General features: G+C 32.4%; 1 protein-coding gene across 1 annotated transcript; it reads right to left on the bottom strand.

Moving 5' to 3' along the window:
• Positions 1-296: 296 nt before the first annotated feature.
• On the bottom strand, positions 297-11,339 carry LOC134686760 (allograft inflammatory factor 1-like). The gene is made up of 6 exons (XM_063546495.1): positions 11,095-11,339; positions 3,815-3,876; positions 2,859-2,925; positions 2,206-2,247; positions 1,126-1,288; positions 297-586 (listed from the first exon to the last, which is right to left on the bottom strand). Exons 1-6 carry the CDS (start codon positions 11,135-11,137, stop codon positions 502-504), a joined length of 462 nt encoding a protein of 153 aa, XP_063402565.1. The 5' UTR covers positions 11,138-11,339; the 3' UTR covers positions 297-501.
• Positions 11,340-13,019: the final 1,680 nt, after the last annotated feature.

Raw genomic sequence — 13,019 nt, 5'->3', positions numbered from 1 at the left:
CGTTAAGCTCTTTGAAATTGCCACATACATATCCGAAAATTATGAATAAATCAAACAGTAACAATCAAATATCTGCAATCAAACGCCAGTGTTTGCAAATAACTAGATATTTGACAACTACGAACAGAGGTTCCTTATAGAGAAGGTATAACTTAGCTAGGTATAACTATGACCAAACACGTCTTCACAAAATGAAAATATGCAATTTTAACTGAAATAATTAACGCGTTGACGACAACACATTTCTTAAAAACATTCATCCACTGGAGTCCATTCCCCAAACAAAAATAAATATATACAATAATTCATTTATATAATAATGTATAACTGAAATGTTATGAAATATCACAAAATGGTATGAAAAATGAAAACAAGTTTGATTTATAAACAAGGTAATGAATATTCGAGTTCTGCATAGATGATACACGACGTTTACGTTTGCATTGCTGGTCTTAAAAGTTTAATATATTTGCTGAACACTTTTGAAATTGCTGCAATGTTTTAAGGCAAGCTGCTGATGTCTCGTTTAGCAGGAAGACCTTGAGGTTTCGCCTTTTCTTTACTCCTTTGTTCGAACATTAAAATTCTGAAGAAAAAAATACATGTATTATAAAAACCAATACAATAATAAAAAAAAAGATACATACAGACGGAAGATACAAAGGGGATTTTCAAAACATTTAAGTCGAAGAAAAAACTGACAACCCTGTTGCAAAAACTAATTTAAAACATCAAAAAGACAAACCAATACTAATAAGATGCGACATTTATCGCTGCGTGCACATGAACAAATATATAAATAAAACAAAAAACAAAAAAACCAAAGAAACAGCGCGTATACTGCTGATTTTCGTCTATTAACAAGCACCATCTAGATCATGAGGGAAGCACGAGTACTACTACAGCCCAGATGCTATTTGCTTAGTCTTTGTTGAAGTCAATATAGTCCTTTTAATTTCTTGTGTTATTTTAGTGACTTTTTTAGGGTATGAACACATTATTCCTTAGATGCCACCTTTTCCAGTTAGGGTGTGTGTATTGAATTTATGTGTTTTAGTCCTCTTTTACATAATATATATTTTTATGAATGATACCCAATAATATATATCAATCATCAATACTTACATTTTCAGTACTGTTGATTTTTTCCCTAACATCATATTTAAGAACTCCCTGTAATGGATTGTCCCGGAATTATTCGTGTCTACTTCTTGGATCATTTTCTTCACTTCTTTGTGCGTTTTCGGCGTTCCAAGTTTTTCTAACATTTGTTTTAATTCCATTTCATCTAAAATAAAGAACGATATTTAATTGTCTAGTCATTTCAAATCTGGTTTTGATATTTTAGTGTTATCATTTCACCACTTTGATGTCTTTTAAAAGATCTAGTAAGTCACTGAGCAACACGATTAACTGTTTTAGACAAATTAGGTTGTATTGAATAGGGACAGAGGTTAAGACTTTCAACTTGCCAACTTCGGACCCTCAAAGGATTGTTGTAACGGTCCCTAACGTACGGAGTACGTGGAAGCTGTTATACACGAAACATCAGTTTTAATTGCCCTATTTTAAATACCCGACATGTTTTCGATAAATTTTTTTTTATCCCAAACAGCCAAATGGACGTATCAACTTTGAAAACGGCTTTACATTCTACGGGGAGGCCCACAAATGAAAATATAGTGTACACCCCAGTCAACAATTGTTTGTTACTTAGTCCAGTGGTAAATATGTCATGCATGTTCAGCACATCACAACGGCACATGCATCTAATGATATGTTTGTTTAGTTTCAACAATAATAATATTATACTAACTGTATGAGAAAACATGCATATATGTGAAATTCAGGGAAGTATGTGAATTTTCAAAGCCTGATTTACTATATATCAACATTTTGCTATGAAAAAAAACATCATTTCTGTCCAAACTTGTAGTAGATTTAGATTCGAAAATTCTTGTATATTAGATACTCCCGACACACATACAGTCACTAAGTACATGTACCATATTCCAATCCAGGATAAAATAAAGGGACGGGTCCCAAACTCGGCATTGTTTGAAGTGTGAACATGCATTAACCTTAAAAATGTCTCAAAAACATACAGGGCCGCCTCTTTATTCTTTAAATTTTCCATAAGTTTATATTTTGATACCTCATCCCCTATCAACACCGTCATTTATTATCACATAACTATATACTCACCTATGTCACCTGAATTATCTAGATCAAACTCCATAAATTGTGCTGAAACATAAAATTACAGTAAAAATAATAACAAATGAATAATAATCGAAGATATGTAAAATGCGAAAAAAATACAAATAATTCGAACATGCTTGGAATTAAAACAAAATGTTAACAATCCAATCTGACACAATACAAAGAAACTAAAAACTAGGTGCACTACGCATGACAGGTATCTCGTGCTTTGAACGCCGGGATCAAAAGTTTAGACCCCTAAAAATGATTCGGAACAGGTTACCGGTGAAAAACCGCAATACATTAAGATCCCAAATAGAGAAAGAGAACGGTCTTCGGCACATGCAATCAAAAGGCAATTGTCATTGAAAAGTTATTTGTTACCCTAAAAACAGAATTTCATTTTTAACCTTGGCTTTGTACTAAATTTTTCGTTTTTCCAAAACTCCTACAAGAAAAATATTTTTGATTTGCATGCATTCATTGGTATTTTTAATTGTTCTTCATTTTTGAAGTGATTTTGAATTTGTATGTTCTTCGGTCAGAGTTGAATAATTTCAAATTAGAATATGTGATTACAAGAAACAGATCCTTTGTACACTCATGCTTGACCCGAATCTTTGACATATGATCTGCTTGGTCACGTTATATCTCACCTTTATAAGCCACCAGCTGTTGTGGCAAGTCTTCAATTTCAGAATAACAATCGTCTGTTTCATATTCCTGAAAAGAATAAACTCGTCGATTTATTTTACATATCTTAAAACAAAAAAATAATGAGATGTATTGCCAATGAGACAACTATCAACCCAGGTCAAATGAGGTAAATGTAAGCAACCGCTTGGGCTTCAACATTGAGAAAGCATACACAAAGTATTGTCGGATTGAAATTCCTTATTATGTTATCGCATCTAACAATGTTGGCCTATATCATTGTAAACGTGGTGTGAATGACGATAGAATTAAATTTAGTAGATTCTGAATCAATCAGACAAGTAAATATAGCCGTCATTACCATCTTAAACATTGAAAGCAATTGGCGACAGGTACCAAATGTACATTCAAAATTATAAGTCGAAAACAAAATTGTCATTTTTGAAGGCTGTAATTAGGTGACATATAATTGTATTGTATGACATTTTGGTCTCTGGTGGAGAGTTGTCTCATTGTTTATCATACAACATCTTCTTATTTTTTATATGATAATGCCATGGTCAAAAAAATAAAATCACAAACAAATAATAGTATACAAAACGCAATATACAAAACAAAAACAACACGAACCAAAGCAAAATCTATAAACTATGAGGCTGCTGTCTATTACGTCTTCATGGTAAACCAAGTACACAAATGTATGTTATCAAAGCTACGACATGGAAATGAAAATATAAGTATTTATTTTGTTATGTACATCTAAATCCTTTACTAAGTAACGGGTATGCCGATTTAAACTGGACGTCTGTAGATTTGTCCCTCTAATCTCGTAGTTACCTTGGTATACTAGTATATAGTCATAGGACAAAAGTGAGTTCTTATTAAAAAAATCCTATCATTTCAACTAAAACCAATATTTTTCAAAAAAATAGTATGATCACTAATAATTTGAAATTACCTTATTTATGTCAGACAGTTCCTCTTCTTGTCGCTTCTTTAAAACACCAAACTTCTTCCCACCTAAACAATACAAATGAAAAAATGTAAAGATCTCGAGGCTCTAATTTATATTCTCTTTAGAAACTACTACAAAACAAGTATTTTGTGGTAGTCTCAGACTAATAATCACATGCATGCAAACTTTCATTGACACAATAAAATAGATTTGCATTGAAGTGAGAGTTTTCTTCTCCCTGTTGACAGCCACATGGTGACTTTAAGGTGTAGAACAGCAATAAAAGCACTGTTCCCTTGATTGTCTGTGTGTTTTTGTCTTTATATGTACTGATTAAGTCTCATGGATATGTTCCCAATATCCTTTGTTTTTTTTACCCCGTCGGATAGTCAACGGATGTTTTGGAAAGTCTTCAGTAAATTGATTGGATGGTTTGTATTCCGTAGGCGGAACTTTAACCGAAATGTAAATTCCGAGTTACTATCTACAGTGAGTTACTAATAATCTATTCTACTCGCTTTTTGATATATTTTTAAATATGCCTTCTGATATGGCAATTGTTGTAAAGGATGTCCTCTTATTATTATGACTGATGATTCTTTAAGGACAAAAAATATTGTTGGCTGATCAATAATACTGCAGGGGCGGATCCAGCCATTTTTAAAGGGGGAATCTGGATAAAGGGGTCTTCCAATCATGTGTACCCATTCAATAGCATTGATCGTGAAAAAAGGGGGTTCAACCACCGGAACCCCGCCCCCTGCATGGATACATATCGCAAGGTGTATATATATTTTACTTTACAACATGTATAATTGCCATTATTGATGATGTTCAATCTTTTGTCTTTTGTGTACTCCTTTCCTTTTTTGATATTCTTTCTTCGAATATTGGTTTTTATTGCCTCCTGGGTAATATCTTGCCTTATTATTATGATTAATATCTTTAAGGTCGAACAGTTCTATTTTAATTGACTCACTGTTTATATCCGTATTCGATATCAACATGTTCCCGTTTTGCTGATCCGTTTTTAAATTTTGTGAAAAATCGTTATTGTTTTTAATATTGAGAAACATTTAATCAATAAAATTAATAACTAGGATTTGATGTTATCTACTTTAAAATATGCCGAGTTTGAATTTTTTAATAATTTCGCGTCCATTAACCTTTCGAGTTATCGTCCTTTAAGTTTTTAAAGAAATTGTTTATTTTTATTTTGGATGTTTTGTTACGAGATGATACTGTAACAGGCTTTGACAAATAATGACGAAAACAGCTGTTGTTACAAACACAAATAAAATGTCGGGGTGTAACTGATCTATATAGATTGCATTTTTCTAATTTCTAACGATGTTTTAAATGTCTCGAGCATGTTTGGCCCACAAAATAAGATGGAAATTAAATTTTAGCAAGTAATTGCGCGTCTTGAACAAATCAAGATTTAAAATGTCATTATCAATAAAGTTAATAAGCATGATAAGACGATATATTTTGGAAAAGGAGGTTATTCTGTTGTTTCTGCTTTGTATCGATCTGATTAACTGTCTCAGGGTAGGGCGGAGGGTTGGGGATCTGCACCCGTGGCGGATCCAGAACTTTTTTTTAAAGGGGGGTCCGCTGACTGACTTAAGGGGGATGCGCGCTCCAGTCATGCTTCAGTGATTTCATATATAATCAAACAAATTCTTTCCACAAAAGGGGATCCGGCCCCCGGGCCCTCACAGACCCTGGATCCGCATATGAGCACATATATTAACCCCGTCTCATTCTATATACATGTTCTATGCCTCTCCCAAGTTAGGAACCTTTTATTCAGTAGTATTCATTTGTTGCTGTATATCATATTTGCTTTTTTGTTTTATTGTTTTGTACAATAAATCATGCCGTCAGTTTTCTCGATGATATTGTTTAAAATTCGTCAATTCGGCCTTTTATAGCTAACTATGCGGTGTTTCTAGTCATTGTTGAATGCCATACGGTGACCTAAAATAATTTGTTGTTAACTTCGATTTCATTCGGTCTTTGGTTGAGTGTTATCTCATTTGGCAATTATATCGTATCTTCTTATTTTTATAATTATGAAGATGATTTACCGTGAATGATTTATATATTAATAATGTGTTCTTTTCCTGCTTAACCTAGTAACTTCTTACAGTGTATGTTGACTTTTTTTTAAGAATGGGTTTTAAATAAAGCCGATTTAGATGTAATAATCACACGTGACCGTATTTTTCCTACATCCTCCTAAGGGAAATACGTAATTGATTAATTCGCCTCGGTCAATTTCTGTGTAGTGTATATTTTAAAGAAAATACTTTAATTTCCCTATACAAACATTAAATATGTCACGAAAGGTTTTTACAACAAGGGATGTTGTCCCTATCTAAGAAAGACCGGTGCAATATCATTCTAATTGATCTAATAATATCAAAGGCCTTATTCAAATAACAATTTGAATCAACCTCCGAAGTGTAACTCACTTTCATCTAAATTTATTTTGAAAGATATCGAACCTTTGGACGCAATTGATATTTTTTAACACAGGCAGCTGTCATGTCCAGTCAATTGTTTTTCTTTATTACCATTTTCTTTTTCTTTTTTTTTTTTATTGTAAAACATGCACGGAATGGTCTGCTTTGTGTTCGTTGTACCTATCTTGATATACCTGAAGGTTTTTGCATCCCACAATAATATATATATGCGATGTAAGGAAGGGATGACATTTCCAGAACTTTTATAGATGTATTTGGTCAAACGGGAGTACACATGTAGTATTACATGTACCAATGTTAAATAACCAAAAGATCTATGTTCAGTCACAACACTCGGAACAAACAGTAAGATCATTTTTTGAGTCATGTAAAACAAATAGCGGACGACCGAAATTTTTAAGAGAAAATTCAAAACTGTAGCAAAGTTCTACTGATTTATGCGCTTGACAGCAAGCTGCATTATTTAAATAAATTGTATTTTCTAAATCCCATTTACGTGTTTATGAATGATATTCCCGAAAATAAAGTTATATATGTCTCGTTTGATGGCCATTTGTAACATTTTGTGTTTCCCTAATCTAAAAGTCGTTTCATTTTAAAACGGGAAATTCCTTTACACGAGAACAGGTTTAAAAAATAATTTTTATATAAGTATACGTATTTGTAAGTGTTTTGTCCTGTTTCAAATGTAATTATAATAAATATAATATGACATTTTTACACAATTTTATATAGTATTACAATATAAGCTGACTACACACTTCCGGTGTAAAAGGAATAGGGTAATGTTAGATTAACTCTTCTCGTTATTAAAACTAAATGTCAAAATACAAATACATAATCCTACGCGCAAATCTAAATAGTTTGAAAATATTTTATCCCCTCCCTGTGACAGAATCTTAAATATGTGTTTTAGCATTTTCAGCTAAAACAGGGACAGCTCGTGATTATTGAGAGCGAGAATCATAAGTGAAAAAGTAATAAACATTGACGAGCGGAGCGAGTCGAATTTAAATAAATGGCATTATCCTGGAACGATATATTTTCCAGTCAAAGGAGAATGCCTTCTACGCCTCTTGAATCCGCTCCTTGCTTATTTAAAGGATTTTTTATTAGAGTCGCCAAACATAATTGCAACATGACAATCTTTAAAAAAAAAATCTATTTTACATGGTTAACGGTTTGACCCTTTTTCTTTAAAATGGCTTTTCCCTTCCTTTTGTCCAAAGGTTTCTTAGTACATTGGATACGCGGTTTTTTTTATCTGTAGAAAACCGCATGTCGACTCCTCGCCTAGCTCAGTCTAAGTTAAGTGTGTGTTGTTTGTTAGCCGTGTCGTTAATGTATCCCATAAATGAGGGTCTGTATAGAATTTACAGAATAGAAATTAAAACTAGGAACTAAGAGTACAGAAAAATGAGCCAAAAATAAGGTGTACAGAAAAAAATTGGAGATAAACATAAAAGAAAATAATGGGCAATATAAATAAAGATTGAAGAAAAATAGCTTATAATATGCAATTAGAGAATACGAACATAAGACACCCCCGCCCCCTTTCATAACCAGACCCCACTATATTCATAAGTAACAAGAATGTGTCCAAAGTACACGGATGCCCCACTGGCACTATCATTTTCCATGTTCCATGGACCGTGAAATTGGGGTCAAAAGTCTAATTTGACTTTAAAATTAGAAATATCATATCATAAGCATCAAGTGTACTAAGTTTCAAGTTGATTGGACTTCAGCTTCATCAAAAACTACCTTGACTAAAAACTTTAACCTGAAAATCCCACTTTCATTTTATATGTTCAATTGACCGTGAAATTGGAGTCAAAAGTCTAATTTGGCTTTAAAATTAGAAAGATCATATCATAATAGTTATCAATAGTACCAGGATTATAATTTTATACGCCAGACCCGCGTTTCGTCTACATAAGACTCATCAGTGACGCTCAGATCAAAAAAGTTAAAAAGCCAAACAAATACAAAGTTGAAGAGCATTGACGACCCAAAATTCCAGAAAGTTGTGCCAAATACGGCTAAGGTCATCTACTCCTGGGGTAAGAAAATCCTTAGTTTTTCGAAAAGTTCAAAGTTTTATCAACAGAAAATTTATAATATGACCATATAATTGATATTCATGTCAACACCGAAGTGCTGACTACTGGGCTGGTGATACCCTCGGGGACGAAACGTCCACCAGCAGTGGCATCGACCCAGTGGTGTAAATAGTTATCAAAAGTACCAGGATTATAATTTTATACGCCAGATAAGCAACAAGTGTACTAAGTTTGAAGTAGAATGGACTTCATCTTCATCAAAACTACCTTGATCAAAAACTTTAACCTGCGGACGAACAAACGGACGGACGAACGAACGAACGGAGCCACAGACCAGAAAACATAATGCCCCTCTACTATCGTAGGTAGGGCATAAAAATAGCAGAGAAGACATCAAGGAATATAACTGACAAACGTTTGTAAATGAAGATATTGACAATTGTAATTATGTTCACATTTTTATAACACATTGACAACATTTTGATGTCTTATTTACAGTTTTACGATGACTTTTGACAACATACATGTACATGTATTCATACCTCATACTTAACAATATTTAAACAAAATACATGTAAACCTGCGTAGCATAACAATGTATTGACAGTGCATACAATTGTACTCATGATCAATTTATCGTAAATTAGTGTTTTCCTCCTTTCAAACTTGTCAAAAAGCTGATAGATTTACATGTTATAAATATACATACTATTTATCTATGTGACAACTAATGATTATAAATAAATACTTGTAATAGCGGTTTAAATGCTAGAATAACAGAAATTATTAGTTTTAAAGATAGTAATCTTTATCATGTCGAGAGTTAAAGGGGGGTCTGGTTGGGAGTCTTTTTTTTTTTTTTTTTTTTTAAATTTTCAATTTTTATACCATTTTATCATTAGTTATATTTTTCGCCTTTTGTCTGTTAACTTTATAATTCAGCACCCTATTATTCTCTATTCTTTTTTCTTTTACTGCCTATTTTCTTTCTTTTATCTTTCTTTTTTATTTGCTATTCGATCTGCAATTCTTGGCCATTTAATATTCATCCCTCATGTCCCCCTTAAAAGAAAAAAAAATGAAGAACATTTTCCTCTACTTCTTCTTCTACATCATTTTTTGTTTTCTTTTTTTATAAGTTATTCAATATTGGTCATTCTTATTCATCCATTGATTTTGTAGCACAGTCATATTAGTTCGACACTTACATGATCTTACATGAATTCAGTGGCAATAGTATTTCGCACTTAAAGTCGCAGACTGAATACAGCACATTACACCGATAGGAATCTAATAATAATGGACACTTCCTTTCAAATTATATAGTTTCACTTTAAACTTTAAATAGAAACATTAAAGTGTGTCGCCTATATGAACATTCGAGTAATGTACATTAATTTTTATGGAAAACAAATCAGAGTTCAGTTTCAGTCGAAGTAATGCGTCATAAGGCGGGGGAGGGGGGAATGGAGCATGGAGTTGTTGAAAATCTTCGTCCCTCATGCAAATTGCAGATATAATTTTGATGCTATTAAATCAATACATAAATTTATTATACATATTGCGGTCAGTACATTTCCCCTTTTTGACGACCTATCTGATAATTATTTCCGTCTCGTTGACATGCAAACAGCATTAAGTCTATCTTTATAGTTTAAACAGTTTATTGATTTGTTTTGAATAATCTGCATTATTGTGGAAAATAAAAGAATTCTTTATGTATAATTCATCATTTTAGACTGATTCATCTGTGATTCAAAAATATCGATACATGGATTGAAGTATGTTTTAATTTATAAAAAAAAGGGGGGATATCATTTAGACGAATTAAGAACATGAACAAATCACAGAAAGAAAATAAAGTGAGACATTTGGTGACACCAATTGTGTTTCTTAAAACATATACAATCATTGTTTTAACATCTATACAATCACAGTTACAGATGAGTGAAAAACTACAACATAACACATGTAAATTTCCTTGTAAAACCAAATCCAGGTCACTTCCAAATGTCTGCGAGGGTTTTTTTGCAATTAGTTTTAAAACAGATAACGTTACTTTTAAACTAGATATATGTGAAGGAATGTGAAAGTAACAAACTTGATTTATTGGTACAAATGATTTTAATGCAGTGTGTGTTCGTTTTGATGATAATCACATTGGCTTAAAATTAACAAAAAATATAGCATCACATGCACATGATGCAGTGACTATACAATGTTTATATTATGCGACTTAATATATTGTCAGTATATTATCCCCAAGTTAAATCATCACTCTAACCAACATTACATGATTATACTACATACGTAAAATGTAAGTGGTCCGGGAAGTGATGATATTTCACGCTATCATGTATCATATATGCGCATTTGCAATTAACAAATTTAGAGTATAAAGATCTATATAAAATGTATGTCAGTTCATACATGTAAGCCGCCAATTTTCTAATTAAACCAAATATGTGTATAAATATTATTTGTATATGTTTAGTACATTTGACCAATTTCATTTACATACATTTATAAACGAACCATAATTATATTCCGTTTACTTTTATTATATATGTCATCTATAATTTGTCTAAAGCGATACACATGATAGCTAGTTTACAATACTACTTAGGTCTTTTACACTTTATTATATAATTTGATTCATTATATGAAGTTGTCGTTTGTCATGCTATACTGACTAAATACTTTGTATAAAATAATCAATTTTTCTTACCCTGTTTATCTGCAAGATCTAAATTCCCATTTGTAGTTGACATCTTTTCCTGTGATGTTGTTTAATGTGTATCAATGATGAAACGTACAACTTCCTAGTCCCATTGTCACGTGATATGACCTTAAGACGATTTCACGCATACATGGTTACTAAAACATTTATTTTGATATATAACGGACAATAATAAAATCTTCCGGATTAATTTCCATTTCAAACTATCAAGGTGACTTCCTTCTGTGTAGTTTTAATAAAATCGGTTTAGAAAATAACTAAGGAAGTCATCGCTACTGAATATAAATAAAATGTACATCGTTTGTATCGATCGATTGAAAACTTTTTAATTGCAAAATCTTGACACATTGATTGTTCCCTTTACAATAACTGCCACTAACATATTTCTTTAATATCTTTCCATTGAATCTAAATTCTCCTTAATATCTAGCTCTCTCAATAGATTCGCTAGCATAAAAACACAATTAGTCTTAACTAATTATTAAATTTTTTTTTTTGTGATATACATATATTATTTTTGTTTGGATGTTGTTCCAGATTAAAAACGAGGCAGATTGAAACATTAAAAAGTAAACTTTTGTCAAATATTTATTTATAGTTAATCAGTTCGATCCTGCACGTAATTATAAAGAGAGCCGTGGTGTAGTGGTTAGTGCATCGGACTACTAACACAAAGGTTCCTGGTTCGATTCCCGTTTGGGATGAAAATTTCAGGAACTCAATTTTCGGCTCTCCCTTGACACCATTAGCGAGTATGGTCTTGAGGAAACGATGATAGTCCGTCGGACGGGGACGATAAATGGCTGGCCCGTGTTAAGAGAGAGCCATATCTCTTGCACGTTAAAGACACCCTTGTAGATTTCGAAAAAGAGTAGGCTAATGCCGCTACAAGGCAGCACTCGCACCCGCAAAGTGAAAAGGGATTAATATAAGTTGTAAAACTTGTTTCCCAATCCACTATAAATAAATATGTTTAAACTAAACGTAATTATAAAACATTTCAGGTGCGGATCCAGACAGTTTTCCAACCCAGCAGAAAGGAGATTCCAACCATATGTCCCCATTCAAGTGCACTGATTGTCTAAAAAAGGGGGAGAGAAACCCTGGACCCTCTGGATTCGTCACTTTATTTCGAAACAAAATGTACGAATATGTGCCTTTTGCGTTGAAATATACCTAAGAAAGATTGAAAAGTCATTGCATTATGAGAAAGAAAATGGAAGATTTAAAGATAAAGTTACTGTAAATGAACATTGTTAGTTACCTTCTGTTTATAAAAAGTAGGAGATGAAAAGGATGTGACAATCGACGCTCAAATCGTCAAGGAAAACAAACAATTGTCTAAACCCACGTTGAACCCCGAGAATTGAAAAATATAAATTAGTTACACATTTTACAAACATGATAATCAAATTTGATAATTTGATAATAAATTATCACTAAAAGATTTCATGGGCAACAACTTACAACGACTGTCTGTTGTCCTATAAGTTAGTTTTGTTTATTTTTTCTCTCGTTGAGTTGCCGTTTCAATAGAATATTGTTGAAGACTCTTTGTTGTCTTTAGATGTGTATATTGTTTGATTTTGTTGATTGGTTTCTGTTTCAATAGAAGATTGTTGAAGACCCTTTGTCGTCTATAGATGTGTACTGTTCGATTTTGTCGTTGGGTTGCTGTTACAGTAGAATATTGCTGAAGACGGTTTGCTGTCCTATAGATTGCATTGTTTAATTTTGCCGTTGGTTTTTTGTTTCGGAAAAATATTGTTGAAGACTCTTTGTGACCTTAGATGTATACTGTTTGATATTGTTGTTTGGTTTCTGTTTCAATCGATTATTGATGAAGACGGTTTGTTGCCTTTATATGTGTATTGTTTTGTATTTTTGGGTTGGGTTGCTGTTTCAATACAATA

This window comes from Mytilus trossulus, chromosome 10 (assembly GCF_036588685.1).
Source record: "Mytilus trossulus isolate FHL-02 chromosome 10, PNRI_Mtr1.1.1.hap1, whole genome shotgun sequence".
Lineage (NCBI taxonomy): Eukaryota > Metazoa > Mollusca > Bivalvia > Mytilida > Mytilidae > Mytilus > Mytilus trossulus.
Note: the sequence above shows the minus strand (reverse complement) of the source record. Positions and strands in the feature narration are given on the sequence as shown.